This window comes from Schistocerca serialis, chromosome 7 (assembly GCF_023864345.2).
Source record: "Schistocerca serialis cubense isolate TAMUIC-IGC-003099 chromosome 7, iqSchSeri2.2, whole genome shotgun sequence".
Lineage (NCBI taxonomy): Eukaryota > Metazoa > Arthropoda > Insecta > Orthoptera > Acrididae > Schistocerca > Schistocerca serialis.
In genome coordinates this window covers 309,032,025-309,050,853 of record NC_064644.1, presented here as the reverse complement: position 1 = coordinate 309,050,853, position 18,829 = coordinate 309,032,025, and the positions used below count along the sequence as shown (strand labels likewise).

Here is an 18,829-nt window from a genome sequence, read left to right as displayed (position 1 = left end):
TTCCGGGTAAGTGCAACATATCTGTAAAGGAAATGGCAAACAAGATGCTTGTATGACAAACTCTAGAGTATTATTCCAATGTTCCGAATGTTGGAGTAGGCATGACAATTGGCACGGTTGGTATAGCCTTTTAGAAAGTGTAACACAAGTGATCTGGGAAATTAAACAGAATACATTGGAAGGAAGATGACATAGTTCTTGCGAAATCCTATTTGGTAATTTTAGAGAACCTGTATTCAAAGAAATCTGTGCGGCCATTATGTTGCCACTACATCTCGCGTAGCAATATAAGAATGACTTAAGAGATATTAGGGCCCGTACAAAGGCATATTGGCAGTTATTTTGTATTCGCCCGATAAGCGAATAGAATCACTGCCATTCATTACTCTCAGTGCAAATTTTGTCTAAGTTTTTCAGTATTTTCACGCGATCTTCCGCCGGTGATACTTTTCTATCGACAAAAGCATCGTCACGAATACTTTTATAGCGCTACAGATCTTGTCTCGTGAATCGTTTCTGTTCACTAAGAAATCAGAGGTCCAATTTCGCTTCCTTGGGGCACACGAACATTTCTACTGAACATTCACCGTACACTGTAACGTATTCGGTGCAATTAGCGAAATCTTCATCGCGCCAGTCACATATTTCAGTCATATCTTTGCTATTAGTCGACTATGTGGTACAGTGCCGAAAGCCTTTCGGAAATCTCGGAAGACACATTCTACCTGTTCAAATGCATCCGTTGTTTCCAAGATGTCGTGCATGCCCAAGACATCACTGTCATTATCATGGGTTGCATGCTGTGCATCTTGTGTATGCACAAGTAATAATAAGTCATATCACTGACTGTAGGCAGACAAAGTGATCATGTCCAGCAATAAAATTGTTGAAATATCATACGTATTTCTCCCCTTGGAGATTATGTCAGTTTTTCCTGAATGGTAATCTCTCGAGATTTTCCTTTTCCTTATCTCCCACATTCGCACTTCGAGGACGTCCTGGTTGTGAATGATTCTCCTCATTCTTCCAAGCGTCATAGAGTGTCACATCACTGTTAAGTTTTTTCAACATCTCGGTCACTTGCCTCAACCATAGTTAGACGGAAACTTCAGTTGTTCTCTCAACACTCCTAAAGATAACGGTCTGCTCTTTGGATCACGTGAGTAAGATGGAAGATACGGCAGTTCAGGGCGCCTCTGAGGCAATTAAGCGGTCATGTTTGACCCTCTGAATCTGCGAATAGAACAGGACAGTAAATGGACAATACTGGTACGAACCCCCCCCTCCGCACTGTGTACTGTAAAGGGGCTTGCGGATTACATGTTATTTGATCAAAAGTATCTGGACAACTGTTAGTTGGCATTAATATTGGGTATGTTCACCCTTCGCCTATATGACGGCTTAAACACCTTATGGAACACTTTCAGTGAGGTTTATGAATGAGTGGCAGCCTACTCTCGCTGAAATCAGAGAAGTAGTAAAGTTGGATGTTGGTGGCTGGAACTAATTCGGCCTTCTAACTTAACCCAAAGGTGTTCCATTGGGTTCAGGTCGAGACACTGTGTCGGCCAGATGCTTTATGCCAGGGTACGTTGCCATGCCGATATAGACAATCATCGTCTCCGAACTGTTCCTCTGATGTATGGAGTACGCAAAGAAATGGTTTAAATGGCTCTAAGCACTATGGGACTTAACATATGAGGTCATCAGTCCCCTAGACTTAGAACTACTTAAACCTAACTAACCTAAGGACATCACACACATCCATGCCCGAGGCAGGATTCGAACCTGAGACCGTAGCAGCAGCGCGGCTCCGAACTGAATAACCTAGAAACGCTCGGCCACAACGGCCGGCTTATGCAGTACGCAATGTCGTAAGATGTGTTCATACGCATCCGCGTCTAGAATTTTTAAGTCTGATAAGTGGACTACGCCAAACCACTAAAAACATCTACATACCGTCACACTACTTCTCCTATAATTCTCTGCTGGCACACATGATAACATGTAACGTTCTCGAGGTATTCGCCGAAACCAGCATCGGATTCCCACAGGACGTAGCGTATTTCATCCGTCCAGATCTTTCGTTCCCACTCATCCACTGCCTCGTGGCGTTGCATAGCACCGACCGCAGAAATGTGAGGTTTATGAAGAGCTGTTACAGTATTGTACCCATTCTTTTTGACTTCCTATGCATAGTAACTACGATAGCTGGATTTCTCTTAGTACTTTGGAACTCACGATAGATCCCTCCCGCTCATGTGGCAATGTTCGACGGTCAGTACACGAGGTCTACTTGTCTTGGTTTAGCTGCGGTAGTTTATTGGCGTTTTTATTTGACAATCACATCTGCAGCAGTCGACCTGGGCAGTTTTAAAAGGGTTGAAATATCACTGGTGCGTTCTAGGCGCTACAGTCTGGAACCGCGCGGCCGCTACGGTCGCAGGTTCGAATCCTGCCTCGGGCATGGATGTGTGTGACGTCATTAGGTTAGTTGGGTCTAAGTAGTTCTGAGTTCTAGGGGACTAATGACCTCAGAAGTTAAGTCCAATAGTGCTCAGAGCCATTTGAACCATTTGTCACTGGTGCACTAGTTACTCAGGCGACAGCCAATGACAAGTCCACATTCGAAGCCATTAAGCTCTCCTGACGGACGCATTGTGCTGTTGCTGCTTTTCTGCTGATAGTGATATCTATATTCTGTTTTAAATTACTTGATAGTTGTCTGTCACTTGGCTCTAGAGTGCTGCCGCATTGGGCGCCGGCTATCGCTCTGTTATAGATAATATACAAACACGGCGCTTCACAAGTGCTGTTGATGTGCAACGCGGAGCAATATTGGGAGTGGCCGCCAGAAGGCATGTCGGAAATGCGAGATACTCTGTCGGCGGCCAGTGACACAACTGCGGCAGGAAACGACTTTTGTTGTCCTAAATTTCAAGTCACGACCCAAGCTAATCACAACCTCAAGATGTGCGGTAGTCAACAATCTGCGGAAGAACTAAAATCACGATCGTTTTGTTCGTGGCTATTAAAGCTAAGCCCTACGACCAAATTCAAGACAGAAAAGGTTCGGTTTCAGCGTAAAAAGCAAACTGTAATTTCTTGCTATCATTGATTATGTGAATCTGTCTTCTCACTGGCTGCACGAAATGCCCCTTTACAAACCAGTCAGCCATCCTCGTTGGCACTTGGTTGCAGATTATAGATGACACAGGCAGATTCCAGACGAAAAAAAGAATGATATGTAGAAAAACAAGTACAAATAAAAAAGTAGATACGATGATGAAAATGTCGTGGCAAATAATTAGAAGTAAAAAATGTACCTAAACCGATTAACTGATTAAGAATGAAAATCAAATTCTTTTGATTTGGTTCAAAAATTTAAAAAATACAGCATTTGATGAGATTCGAACCTATTACATTCATAGTCCAGTAACGGGGTACTTTCTGCTTGCAAAAAACCAGGTAGAAGATTTTATTTTTTATCTTGTGTATGCATTTGAGAGTAAGTTGAATCCAAGTTTTCGACCTCCAAAACCCTCGGAACAATTTTTTATGGCAAAAAAAAAAAGAAATTTTGCACTCTTTTCAGGTTTTCGCCTATTACCCAGAAACTATGCATCGTAATTACACGCTCTACAGCTTTGATAACTTGAAATTTTTCATTTGGAGTAGCCGCTTTAGAGTTACAGGCTCGGAGTCGACTTTTAAGCCAAGCTGGTAAAAATGAACGAACTTTGACAACTGATTACGGCCAAACGGCTGCACCGATTTTGCATTTAAATAGGTCATTCGACGCAAAATTTAATGTTCTTTCATTTTGGTAGGAGCAATACTCTCACAAGGGGAAGACCTCAGACGCGGCCAACCGATTCGGCTCAGATATGGCAGGTCGCTTGTGTACAACCTAAAACGAAGGAATCTAAAATATTTTTGGTCAACACCCCTGCCTTTTTGAGAAAATCACCCTAAAGGTTATGACCAGCAACCGACTCAGAAATGGCGGGATCGATAGATAATTGTAAATAGAGCATGTTTCATCATCACGTATGGGGTCCGAAAACGCATATTTTTCCAGAAATCGAGGTAAGAAACCTTTACAACTGCCGCTTATGTAGCCACATGGTAAACGCTTGTTCGCCAGGAGCACCGATAGCGCAACGGCTAAGGTAACTGGCTGGGAATCGGAGAATCCTACCGGGTGTTTTTCTTTCCGTTTGTATTTTTCCATATCTCAGTTGATAGGGATGGGAGGGTTAATAAGGTAAGTAAATCAATAAGGAATGATAATAAGGTAGGCAAATAAATTTCTCAAAGCTCTTGGGATAGTAAACAACTAAAATGATACTCCAGGTCACTTTACAGTGGTTCTTCCAGCCACCGTTACGTGTCCTCACTTTTCTTCAAACAACTAGATGGATGGTACTTGTCATATAAACATTCGAAACAAATATACTCACGGCACCAAGAACACCTAATGAATGCAATCTTTCGACATCTACACTTTTCCTTCCGAAGAGTCGGCGGGAAAACAAACTTGGTTTACATTTAAAAATATGTCTTTTTCGGGAATTAATTTTGATGCGTACCACGCATATGATATCATTGCCTGAAAAATCGGTGCTGAAAGTTGATTATGAATTATGCTGTGAATAGTTATTGCATCCGTGCGGTTGTGCAATTCCCGCTGGGTTTCCAGAAGCACACTGCAATTCTGAAGCCTGGAAATAAAGTTTTTAACCTGGCGATAGAAATAAACATCACATGGTTGGCACACAGGTGTGCAGTTTGACGGTATTACTTTTACTGTGTACGTCGGCTGACCCTCGCTATCTATAAACAATGTGTCATATATTGTAGTATTAATTTGTCCACTCCAGGAATCCAATATTAGACAAAACTTGGTATCGTAAACGTTCCGTTTTAAAACATTCTCAAGAAATGTTCTGTAAATCGCATTCGTCAGTTTCCCGGATTTGGAGCAGGTAATGTAAACATTTTTCAACGAGTCGGTTAAACGATTGACCTCTTCTATAACCCGAGGACCAAATGTAACATTCGTTTCTTGTAAATACAGGAAAACCTTTGGCAACCCTTTTCCAGAGGCTGTTATGGCATACTGCGTCGTGTACGAATGTGTTAGTTTGTTTTTACTACCAACTGCGAGAAGGGTTCGTCTTTCTCCCTTATGCGATAACGTGCGTCGAATGTTCACTCGACACTCGCATCCTGTTTGATCGGTGTTGATCATGTAATCACGATTAAAACTGGTCACAAGTGACGCCGTTTGCATGCTGAAAAGAGCCGCCACTTTCTGTATATCTACTATATTTTGTACCTCCTTAGGAGAGACGTATTTAGTGACATGCCGTTGACGAATTTTATACTCCGATTTGAAATTTCTTGCTCAAGATAATGATGCAGCAAACGTAAAATCCTTGTTGGCCGAATATTGAAGCGCTGCACCTGCAGCCCACTACTGAAGTATTCTCGTTGTTACATTCTCGTTATGACAACGAGATTCGACAAATCTGTCGTATGTCCACTTATTTATCGCCTGGTATTTGTCGTATCTTGTCCCTCCTTTAACGATATCGCTTTCCCACAATTTCAAGTCCTCCTTCCTTTTCAGGGCTGTTGTTGCTCCATTCTTTTGCAGTGTTTGTAAGTTCCAATTTGGATGATTCCTGGCTAGCGCTGCCGCCTTTACTTTTACTTCAAGGGGTATAGCGCCGTAGTTCAATCGTTTAGTAACCGGTTCGTAATACTCATCGGGAACAGATGAAGCACATATTCCCAGTGACGTGGAGATTTCCGAATTGTTATGACTAATTTGCGATTCACTAGTAGGGATATCTTCCACTGAATCACCTTCTGCTTCGTCTTCATGGTATAGTACTTCAGTATCAACGAAAGTCATTTCGTTCGTCAGCTCCAAAAATCGCTCGACGATAGCCGCTCCTATCAATCTGGAACGCCGAGAAACAGAACTGCCTGCTTCCGGTAGTGCACTGATAATGCATCTGTCTTACAACACTTTTACAAACCAAAACACAGCGCCGGTAACTTCCCGCTTGCCATCGTCTGGGACAGGCTCCCAACTACACTCCTGGAAATTGAAATAAGAACACCGTGAATTCATTGTCCCAGGAAGGGGAAACTTTATTGACACATTCCTGGGGTCAGATACATCACATGATCACACTGACAGAACCACAGGCACATAGACACAGGCAACAGAGCATGCACAATGTCGGCACTAGTACAGTGTATATCCACCTTTCGCAGCAATGCAGGCTGCTATTCTCCCATGGAGACGATCGTAGAGATGCTGGATGTAGTCCTGTGGAACGGCTTGCCATGCCATTTCCACCTGGCACCTCAGTTGGACCAGCGTTCGTGCTGGACGTGCAGACCGCGTGAGACGACGCTTCATCCAGTCCCAAACATGCTCAATGGGGGACAGATCCGGAGATCTTGTTGGCCAGGGTAGTTGACTTACACCTTCTAGAGCACGTTGGGTGGCACGGGATACATGCGGACGTGCATTGTCCTGTTGGAACAGCAAGTTCCCTTGCCGGTCTAGGAATGGTAGAACGATGGGTTCGATGACGGTTTGGATGTACCGTGCACTATTCAGTGTCCCCTCGACGATCACCAGTGGTGTACGGCCAGTGTAGGAGATCGCTTCCCACACCATGATGCCGGGTGTTGGCCCTGTGTGCCTCGGTCGTATGCAGTCCTGATTGTGGCGCTCACCTGCACGGCGCCAAACACGCATACGACCATCATTGGCACCAAGGCAGAAGCGATTCTCATCGCTGAAGACGACACGTCTCCATTCGTCCCTCCATTCACGCCTGTCGCGACACCACTGGAGGCGGGCTGCACGATGTTGGGGCGTGAGCGGAAGACGGCCTAGCGGTGTGCGGGACCGTAGCCCAGCTTCATGGAGACGGTTGCGAATGGTCCTCGCCGATACCATAGGAGCAACAGTGTCCCTAATTTGCTGGGAAGTGGCGGTGCGGTCCCCTACGCCACTGCGTAGGATCCTACGGTCTTGGCGTGCATCCGTGCGTCGCTGCGGTCCGGTCCCAGGTCGACGGCACGTGCACCTTCCGCCGACCACTGGCGACAACATCGATGTACTGTGGAGACCTAACGCCCCACGTGTTGAGCAATTCGGCGGTACGTCCACCCGGCCTCCCGCATGCCCACTATACGCCCTCGCTCAAAGTCCGTCAACTGCACATACGGTTCACGTCCACGCTGTCGCGGCATGCTACCAGTGTTAAAGACTGCTATGGAGCTCCGTATGCCACGGCAAACTGGCTGACACTGACGGCGGCGGTGCACAAATGCTGCGCAGCTAGCGCCATTCGACGGCCAACACCGCGGTTCCTGGTGTGTCCGCTGTGCCGTGCGTGTGATCATTGCTTGTACAGCCCTCTCGCAGTGTCCGGAGCAAGTATGGTGGGTCTGACACACCGGTGTCAATGTGTTCTTTTTTCCATTTCCAGGAGTGTATATATTACAGCGCTAGTCGAAGGGTGTACATCCTCCATTATTCAGATTATGTACCTGAAAGATATGACACAACAAACAATAACAAGTTACTACGGCATAAACAGACGAGCTAATTACTACAAACTACATACAGTATTCGCCATACTGTAGAACACTGTATTTATTCACAAAACGTATTTCATTCGGCGCATAAACGATGGAAAAATCACTACCTGTATCCGCGAGATTCGCGGCAGCCTAATGACGGAAAACAACTGTTTCCGATTGACTTCTGTAAGGCTCGTGCTGGACACCTTCACTCTTCCAGGTTCACAACTACGATATGACGAAGAGGCAACCGGGACAACATAGCTCTCCCCGCGTGCATTCCTTCCCGTGCCTCGTTGTAAATAAGCGTCACGCGTTTAGGAAATTAGTTTGCCTACCTTATTATTATCATTCCTTATTGATTTACTTACCTAATTAACCCTCCTATCTCTATCAATTGAGATATGGAAAAATACAAACGAAAAGAATAACATCGGCGAGGTTTCTTCGAGATTCGAACCCGGGTTTTCCGATTCCCAGCCAGTTACCTTGGCCGTTGCGCTATCGCCGCTAAGAGTTTACAATGAGGGTACAGAAACGCAGTTGTGAAAGTTCTTTCCACGATTTCTGGAAAAGTTTGCGTTTGCGGACCCCATACCTCATGATGAAAATGCTCTATTTACAATTATCCATCGATCCCTCCAATTTTGAGTCAATTGCTCGTCATAACCTTTAGGGTGATATACTCAAAAAGGCGGGGGTGTTGACCCAAAATATCTTACATTCCTTCGTTTTAGGTTGTACACAAGCGACCTGTAAAATTTGAGCCGAATCGGTTGGCCGTGTCTGAGGCCTTCCCCTTGTGAGTAGGACTCACAGTTTCCGGCTATTAGGCGAAAACCTGAAAAAAGGGCTAAGACTTTTGATTTTTTTGGCCATAAAAAGTTGTCCCGAGGGTTTTGGAGATCGAAGAAATGGGTTCAACATACTGTCAGTTATATACACAAGATAAAAAATAAAATATTCTACCTCATTTTTCGCAAGCAGAGGGCCTTCTTTGTGCCGCCATTACTGGACATCAGAAAGGCACGTTGATAGGCTACCCATTGCGCTTAAAGGACACCTCTGAGTGAGTTATTATATTATCTGCGATCACCCAGTCGCAATGTTGAATTGCAACCTTCAACAACTCGGTTCCGCCCGAAGTAATGCGAAGCTTATTTAATGTAAGCCTATCTGTGTGATTACAATTATTACATATGTGAGGCTGAATCGCATCTTATACGGAAGTATCCAGTAGTGTTTAGTTAGAGCTGTGTATGAAACGTGTGTATTTCATTAGCATCGTTATGTGAGTGTGTGTTGTTTGTGGTGTGGTTATCACGTGTGATGAAGTACGAAATAAAAGTGCCAGACCAGTGATTCGGGATCCAAACATATCAAAAAAGAATGCTGGTCGAGGAATTGGAAGTGAACTGATGAAGTGGCTGTTTGGCAACGACAAACGGTTCTGGGGTGACGTTGCGCGCTCTGATTGGATAAAACCATCTTCAACGCGTGAAGAGTCAAATAGCAAGTAATTTTAATTAGACTACAGAGCTCCATTCCCCACTACATATGGTATCCGGATAGTTTTGATCCGATGTTGTACGAGGGGGCACAAAAAAAACGAAAAAAAAAAAAAACAGAGTAACATTGCCGTGAGCGGAGCTTGTCTAGTACGCATTTCTGCCGCTAGGTTTGTATAGCGCAACTCATTGCCAGTTCAGTGCGCCTTTGTTGTCGACCTGGCTTGTTCTGCTATCTGCAGTGATTGTTTTTGCTAGCGCTGTTTTGTTCTTGTCTCGTTTTTTCTTATGGGAAGTTTAAGTGAATAACGTGCAGCTGTGTAATTTTGTTTTTTACTCGGTAAAAATACTGGTGAAACTGTTTTAATGTTGAAAACAGCTTAGCAAGATGACGCTATGTGAAAAACTCAATTGTCCGAGTGGTTTGCTCGATTTAAAATGGCGACTTGTTGATTGATGACAAACCTCGGTCTGGACACCCAAAACTGCCCAAATATTGAAAAAGGTTCCAGAGCTTGTGCCCACAGACCGTCAAAAGATACCTGGTCAATTGTCAGATATTAGCGGGTAATATTAGGGTTGTTGTTGTGGTCTTCAGTCCTGAGACTGGTTTGATGCAGTTCTCCATGCTACTCTATCCCGTGCAAGCTCCTTCATCTCCCAGTACTTACTGCAACCTAGATCCTTCTCAATCTGCTTAGTGTATTCATCTCTTGCTCCCCCTCTACAATTTTTACCCTCCACGCTGCCCTCCAATACTAATTTGGTGATCCCTTGATGCCTCAGAGCATGTCCTACCAATCGGTCCCTTCTTCTTGTCAAGTTGTGCCACAAACTCCTCCTCTCCCCAGTCTATTCAATACCTCCTCATTTGTTATGTGATCTACCCATCCAATCTTCAGCATTCTTCTGTAGCACCACATTTCGAAAGCTACTATTCTCTTCTTGTCCAAACTATTTATCGTCCATGTTACACTTCCATGCATGGCTACACTCCATACAAATACTTTTAGAAACGACTTCCCGACACTTAAATCTATACTCGATGTTAACAAATTTCTCTTCTTCAGAAACGCTTTCGTTTCCATTGCCAGTATACATTTTATATCCTCTCTACTTCGACCATCATCAGTTATTTTGCTTCCCAAATAGCAAAACTCCTTTACTACTTTAAGTGTCTCATTTCCTAATCTAATTCCCTCAGCATCACCCGACTTAATTCGACTACATTCCATTATCCTCGTTTTGCTTTTTTTGTTGTTCATCTTATATCCTTCTTTCAAGATACTGTCCATTCCGTTCAACTGCTCTTCCAAGTCCTTTGCTGTCTCTGACAGAATTACAATGTCATCGGCGAACCTCAAAGTTTTTATTTCTTCTCCGTGGATTTTAATACCTACTCCGAATTTTTCTTTTGTTTCCTTTACTGCTTGCTCAGTATACAAATTGAATAACATCAGGGAGAGGCTACAACCCTGTCTCACTCCCTTCCCAACCACTGCTTCCCTTTCATGCCCCTCGACTCTTACAACTGCCATCTGGTTTCTGTGCAAATTGTAAATAGCCTTTCGCTCCCTGTATTTTACCCCTGCTACCTTTAGAATTTGAAAGAGAGTATTCCAGTCAACATTGTCAAAAGCTTTCTCTAAGTCTACAAATGCTAGAAATATAGGTTTGCCTTTCCTTAATCTTTCTTCTAAGATAAGTCGTAGAGTCAGTATTGCCTCACGTGTTCCAATATTTCTACGGAATCCAAACTTAGGGTAACACCACGTATTTGTAGATGAACAACAGCACCTTCGGCTGAAGTAATGCAACATAGTGTGCAGGGAAGTGTCGCGACTCACCAGTCGCACGTCGTCGTCCATGTGGTTGGCTCCCGACGGTACGTGGGCGTGGTGGGGCGAGCGAGAGACGACGCCGCCGCCCCCGGAGAGATCGGCGGCGGGCGGCAGGAAGGCCCCAGCGCCGGCGGTGGCGGAGGCGGGGTCGGCGTCGGCGGCGAGCACGCGCATCAGGTAGCCGATGTACGACGTGGCCAGCCGCAGCGTCTTGATCTTGGACAGTTTCGTGTCGGCCGGCACGTTGGGGATGCAATCGCGCAGGTCCGCGAACGCGTTGTTGATGGACTGCGTCCGCTTGCGCTCCTTCTTGTTGGCGCACGTGCGCTGGCGGCCGCCCCCGTGCCGGAGGCCGCTGACCGGGATGCCGCCCCCGACGCCGCCCCCGGCCATCGCCCCCGGCGCCGCTCCCGGCGAGGCAGGTCCACCGCCGCCGCCTCCTCCGCCTCCGGCGCTGCCCCCGTGGCAGCCTGCAACAGGGGGCAGGAGGCGTCAGCGGGTCCCACGCGGCTGTCGCGGGGCGGCCCGACGAAAAGTGCCTCTGTTTACTGCGAGGTCCCAAATAAATGCGGCCGCGTCGACACACAGAGCACGTGGCGACTGAGCGGGGAGCGAAACTGACGGGAGGCGAAAATGTGTGCGCCGTGTTAACCGCGGTAAACAACCTTGAACCCCCTTTTTGTAGCCATTAGCGCGCTGTGTACGAAACCCGTGATAACGCAGGCAGCGGAAGCTCTAGCAGGTAGCATTTTTGTTTGCATTCGGTGTCTCTGACCTTGTATTTATTTACTTTATTTATGGCCTCTAGGTGTCCATTTATTCGGCGAGTAAGATCATTATACTCGTTATTTATAACGTATCACCGTATAATTAAAGGCAGTTTTTTATATCCTTCCTCAAATGGGGTTTCTTGTATGTCCATACTTCTAACTGATGGTCTGCGGGATTGCGGCCGTTTACCTACGTAATAAAATGAAGCATCTGCAGCCGTCGTTTTGACGTTATGTTGTTATATTGCAACCAATTTCAGTGACTCGATACACCGTTTCCAGGCCTTAACTGCTGCTGATGGGGTGAACTCCAATCGCATAAACGATTCCATCAGAGGCCAACATGTATGAACTGGCTTCCGTAGAGTACTGTAACAGCGATGTTGCGTCTGCAGCCATCAAGTACCAGTTCAAAACGAACAGTTGACGGTTGATGACACAGCATTACTGTTAGAGCATTCTACGGAAGCTGGCCGCTGACGGGATCGTATATACGACTGGAGTTTACACCCTAAGCGTCACTTAAGGCCTGAAGGTGGCGTACTGAGTCACTGAAACTGGCTGTCGTATAATAAAATAACATCGAAATGATAACATCGAATAACTGCCTTGTTATTTGTTGATTTATCTTGGTAAGATCAGGGCCATCATCCCTATCTTACGTACAACTATGCACTCTACATAGCTTACATCACATTCACTATGAGAAGCATGTTATAAGTTACATAGGCCTTTATTTAATAACACAACATTTAGGAATTACTAAAGAGGGAGACAAATGAAACGGCGTCAGTTGCAATAAAACTGGCCAAGTCCGAGTAGCATTCGCATTCTATCGATTCCGTAAAGAATTAAGTTTGTACATAAATAGGTCATCCAGCCTCAGTATCGAGAATCTCGATGATTTTAGCGTGTAATCGATATCGATACTGGCAAGATACCAGTTCTGGGAATTTCATGACTTTCGAGAACGTTTCTTCCCACTATCATAAATTACAAATTACAATTTTCGTTTTTTTTTTCCTTCGCTCTTACTGTAAAACCTTGCTTCTTGCCAAATTTTGTGAGTCTAGGTCAGTGGGAAGTATCCTCTAGATTTTGATGAGTTAGATTGCAAGTATCAAAATATAAGACATAAATTGTCGTATCTTTATATTTGCTCAGAAGTATAAATGTTTAACAGCGCCAAGGGACCATAGACTTACTGTGTGACATAAATATCAGACTGATACCTCTACCCGCTCCTGAGAAAAATGAGTTTTAACACTCACTCTTCAAAACCTATGCCGGCCGAAGTGGCCGTGCGGTTAAAGGCGCTGCAGTCTGGAACCGCAAGACCGCTACGGTCGCAGGTTCGAATCCTGCCTCGGGCATGGATGTTTGTGATGTCCTTAGGTTAGTTAGGTTTAACTAGTTCTAAGTTCTAGGGGACTAATGACCTCAGCAGTTGAGTCCCATAGTGCTCAGAACCATTTGAACCATTTTTCAAAACCTATAGCGTGGCTGACGTTGACCTATAATCATGAAATTTAGCAAGAAGCATGGTTTCACATTGCAGTCTAAGGAAAAAATTAGAAAATTGTTAATTTGTAATTGTACATACATACATATACATGGACGGACAATATAGTGATCCTGTAAGGCTTCCGTTTCTACCGAATGAGGCACGGAACGTTAAAAATTAACTAAACTGTTCATTAATTCAGAAGTAATCGCCGTAAAGGTCAATGCATTTCTCCCCTTCGTCCGAAGCAAACCTAAGGCCACGAATGTCTTCCTTCAGGGCTACAAAAATATAGAAATTGTGTGGGTAGAGATCGGTAGATGTGTAAGGGCGTCCCAGGAAAAATTATGAAACATAGTCGAAACAACCTTGGCAATATCTGGGCCCGCGCTCTCCCTCCATACACACCCCGTGAAATTTACATGTTTTGGAGCCCTAAAAAGACATTCGTGGTCGTCAATTTCTTTCGGACGAAGAGGTGCACGCGTGCATTCAGTCATGGTTACATAGGCAACCACAAACATTCTTCTATTGAGGCACTGACCGTCTTGATTCATAGTGGGATAAATGTATTAATAGTTATGGCGATTGCTTTTGAAATAACGAACAGTTTACTTACTTTTTACGATTCCGTACCTCAATCGGTAAAAACGGGACGTTTATAGGACCACTTTGTCGTCAGTCTGTCTGTTTGTCCAATTGTTAAAAACATATTTTCGCAGGAACTGGTGGACGTACCAAGGTGAAGTCTGCTACATACAAAGGTCTGTGGTTATTTATGGTTTTTATTAGATACTCGCAAACTCACTCTTCAAAACCTATAGCGTGGCTGACGTTGACCTATAATCATGAAATTTAGCAAGAAGCATGGTTTCACAGTACAATCTAAGGAAAAAATCAGAAAATTGTTAATTTGTAATTGTAGCACAAGAAAAACATATTTCTTTTGTCATTTGTTATCCGACTTAAAACATTCTCGAAAGTCTTGGGATTCCCAGAACCAATATCTTGCCAGTATCAATGTCGATAACAGGCAAAAATCGTCGAGGTTCTCGAGTCCGAGAATATATGGCCTGTCAATTAACACTCAGTCTGCGAGCCTTACTTGGACCTGACCAATCTTTTCCGTCTGCGTCATTTTCATATGATTGCCCCTTATAGACTTCAATAGTGTAGAAAAATCTGTTTATATTCGTTCATGACACGTAGAACGATAAGGAAAAATTACAGGCATGCAAATTTCGACTACGGGCTCCAGTAACAATGGACATGAGGGAAGGAACTGAAAAGGGAGAGAAAGAGAAAGGTGATGAAACACGAGTAATGAACATACGTGGAAAAAAAGCGCCATTACTGACTGAGAGATGAGCAGAGGAAGAAGAGCAAGTGGGAGATGATGGAAGAATTTACTGCATTGTGTGATAGAGGAAAACTGACCATGAACGTTAATCTTTTGGCGAAAAATTATGAGATTGTCAGAAATGCTTCAGGTTTTTTTTTTAATGCAACACAGCACTGCATTGTGTGGAGAGTACAGCGTATCCTATTATAGAGACGGACAGCAACAACAGAAAAGGATTTTGCGAATGTTTTTATTTTATGGACGAGCACAGTAAGGATACTAGACGAGTGAGATGTTGTGTTGTAGTTATGGTAAGATCTCTGATGCGAGATGCTGCAGCGCACGCGCAATGAGAAGCCGATGATGCAGGCAAAGCATGCGGTAGTTTCGCAACTTATGTGGCCAGAAAGATCTCAGCTGCGCTTATGAAGCGTTGACGTATTAGATGTTGCAGGTGTAACGGACACAGACATTAATCATTAGTACTAAAACCATCAACAGTTTCGCTTCTGGCACAGTGTTTGATCAAATCGCAGTAGTGGAGTTACTGGTTGTTAGGGATTAGCGATCATGATGTCATCGTATCGAAGGTGGTTACTAAGGTTAATAAACCCATAAAGAACACTAGGAGAGTAATTATGCAAGAAAAAGCAGATAACTAGTTGTTACTATCCCACTTAGACAATGACAGGACATTATTTAGTTCCAATACGGCGGACACAGAGGAATTATGGGCAGAGTTTAAACTGATTGTTAATCGCGCCCTGGATACGTATGTGCCAAGGAAGTCGATTAAGGATGAGAAAGACCTGCCGTGGTTTAATAAGCAAATTCATAAAATACTCAGGAAACATAGGCTGTTGCACTCTCGGTTCAAAATAAACGCGCAAGTGTCGACAGGCAAAGGCTAGTAGAATCTCGATGCCCGACGCATACAACACCTTCCACCGTCATACCTTAGCGAAAGATCTTGCCGAGACACCTAGAAAATTCTGGTCATACGTAAAATCACGAAGTTTGCGAAGCGATGTATCCTATCACTCATCCACCATTGTGGTCTGGCAGTAGAAGGCAGCATATGGCAAGCTGAATTTTTACATTTCGCGTTTAAGAAACCATTTACGCAGGGAGATCGTACAAACATATCGTCGGTTGACTGTGACACAGACTCCCGCATGGAGGACGTAGAAACAGGCATCCGTGGCTTAGAGAAACAACTAAAAGGGCTTAAGTCGCCAGGTCCAGATGTAATCCCAATTATACTACTGGCCATTAAAATTGCTACACTACGAAGATGATGCTGTGATATGTAAATGATTAGCTTTTCAGAGCATTCACACAAGGTTGGCGCCGGTGGCGACATCTACAACGTGCTGACATGAAGAAAGTTTCCAACCGATTTCTCATACACAAACAGCAGTTGACCGGCGTTGCCTGGTGAAACGTTGTTGTGAAGCCTCGCGTAAGGAGGAGAAATGCGTACCATCACGTTTCCGACTTTGATAAGGGTCGGATTGTAGCCTATCACGATTGCGGTTTATCGTATCGCGACATTGATCCAAAAACTGTTAGCAGAATATGGAATCGGTGGATTCAGGAGGGTAATACGGAATGCCGTGCTGGATCCCAACGGCCTCGTATCACTAGCAGTCGAAATGACAGGCATTTTATCCGCATGGCAGTAACGGATCGTACAGCCACGTCTCGATCCCTGACTCAACAGATGGGGACGTTTGCAAGAAAACAACCATCTGCACAAACAGTTCGACGACGTTTGCAGCAGCATGGACTATCAGCTCGGAAACCATGACTGCGGATACCCTTGGCGCTGATCACAGACAGGAGCGCCTGCAATGGTGTACTCAACGACGAACCTGGGTGCACGAATGGCAAAACGTCATTTTTTCCGATGAATCCAGGTTCTGTTGACAGTATCACGATGGTCGCATCGTGTTTGGCGACATCGCGGTGAACGCACATTGGAAGCGTGTATTCGTCATCGCCATACTGGCGTATCACCCGGCGTGATGGTATGGGATGCCATTGGTTACACGTCTCGGTCACCTCTTGTTCGCATTGACGCCACTTTCAACTGTGGACAATTCATTTCAGATGTGTTACGACCCGTGGCTCTACCCTTCATTCGGTCCCTGTGAAACCCTACATTTCAGCAGGATAATGCACGACCGCAAGTTGCAGGTCCTGTACGGGCCTTTCTGGATACAGAAAATGTTCGACTGCTTCCCTGGCCAGCACATTCTCCAGATCTCTCACCAATTGAAAACGTCTGGTCAATGGTGGCCGAGCAACTGGCTCGTCACAATACGCCAACCACTACTCTTGATGAACTGTGGTATCGTGTTGAAGCTGCATGGGCAGCTGTACCTGTGCACGCCATCCAAGCTCTGTTTGACTCAATGCACAGGCGTATCAAGGCCGTTATTACGGCCAGAGGTGGTTGTTCTGGGAACTGATTTCTCAGGATCTATGCACCCAAACTGCGTGAAAATGGTATCACATGTCAGTTCTAGTATAGTATATTTGTCCAATGAATCCCCGTTTATCATCTGCATTTCTTCTTGGTGTAGCAATTTTAATGGCCAATGATAGGTTTTACAGATGGTACTCTGCGGCATTGGTCCCTTCTTAGCTTGCATTTATGGCGAACATCCCGCCCAGAGAAAAGTCGTAAGCGACGGAAAATAAGCGTAAGTGACTCCTGTCTATAATGGAGCTAAAAGAACTGACCCGCATAATTACCGACTAACTTCCTTAACATCGATAAGCTGCAGAAATCTTGAACGCATGGTGAGTTCGAATACAATAAATTTCCATGAGGCAGAAAAGCTTCTGCCCATAAAGCATCCCTCGTGCGAGTCCCAGCTTTCCATTTTCTCAAGTGATATCCTACAAACCATCAGAGACAAGGATATTGTCGGGAGTACCCCAGCGAAATGTGATCGGACCGTTTTTGTTCTCTATATGCATAAGCGACCTGACGGACAGTGTGAGCAGTAATTTACGACTCTTAATTGAAGACACTGCTGAGCAAGGGACTGTGTTGTCGTTGAGTGACTGTAGGAGGATACAAGATGACTTAGAGAAAATTTCTAGTCGGTGTGGTGAATGGTAACTTGCTCTAAATGTAGAAAAATGTAAATTGGTGCGGGTGAGTAAGAAAAAAAATCCTGTATCGTTCGAATACAGCATTAGTAATGAGCTGCTTGACGCTGTCACATCGATGAAATATTTAGGCGTAAAGCTGCATTGAGGTTTCACATCAGGTTGGTACTTGAGAAGGCGACTGTTCGATTCTGTCTTACTGGGAAAATTTTAGGAGAGTGTAGCTCATCGATAAAGCAGATGGTGTACAGAACGCTTGTGCGATCAATTCTTGGGTACTGCTAGAGTGTTTGGGATCCTCACCAGGTCGGATTACAGGAAGACATCGAAGCAATTTATTATGGTAAAAAAATGAAAGTCCTTGGTGAGAAGGTGATGCTCATTTCAAGAGGCACTATTGCGGAAATTTAGAGTACCAGCATTTGAGGCTAGCTGCAGTTTGATTCTGCTGCGGCCGGTGCACACTTCACGTAACAACCACTACGATGAGAAGGGGGAAACTGAAACTAGTGCGGAGGCATGCAGACAGTAGTTTTTCTCTCGTTCCATTTGTGAGTAAAACAGCAAAGGAAATGACTTCTAGTGATACGTAGTATCCTTCGCCATGCTTCTTACGGTGAATTGCTGAGTATATATGTAGATGAAGATGTAATACAGTCGATGTCCTATTGGAGTAGGAGGGCAGTACTACACAATGAAATAAATTGCGCTTTGATATCTTGTTTGTTTTGCCTCTGCTGGCAGCAGATTATTCAGTAGATTCTCTTCCATGAATAACAATAAGAAACATCCAACTCTCAATAACCATTCAAAGTACAATAAAAATTATAACCTTTAAAAAAGTAAAAAAATGATGTATTTCCAAAAGCCGCATCGCTGTACGAAGGTGCTTTATTCGCAACTACCATTTTCTCGCCAGTATAGACGCATTTTCAGATTTACAATGGTTATATTTTCATAATGTGCATCGAAAATTACGGAATCCCAGTATTCGGGAAATTATCCTCAACGTGAATAACTAGCCGAGTGCTAGGACTCCGTAATTGTCCATGAACATTATGAATATATAACCATTACAAACCTGAAGATGCGTCTATACTGGCGTAAAGAGATAGTTCCGAATA

General features: G+C 44.4%; 1 protein-coding gene across 1 annotated transcript in view; it reads right to left on the bottom strand.

Annotated features, from left to right (window-relative positions):
- The window catches only part of LOC126413036 (heart- and neural crest derivatives-expressed protein 2-like), a 103,349-nt gene extending 88,971 nt beyond the window's left edge, over positions 1 to 14,378 (bottom strand). Inside the window, exons 1-3 of the mRNA XM_050082930.1 lie at positions 14,346 to 14,378; positions 11,045 to 11,293; positions 2,656 to 2,677 (exon numbers count right to left, since the gene is read on the bottom strand). Coding sequence (XP_049938887.1) covers positions 2,656 to 2,677; positions 11,045 to 11,293; positions 14,346 to 14,378 — 304 coding nt within the window. The remainder of the gene's footprint in view (positions 1 to 2,655; positions 2,678 to 11,044; positions 11,294 to 14,345) is intronic.
- Between the last annotated feature and the right edge of the window lie 4,451 nt (positions 14,379 to 18,829).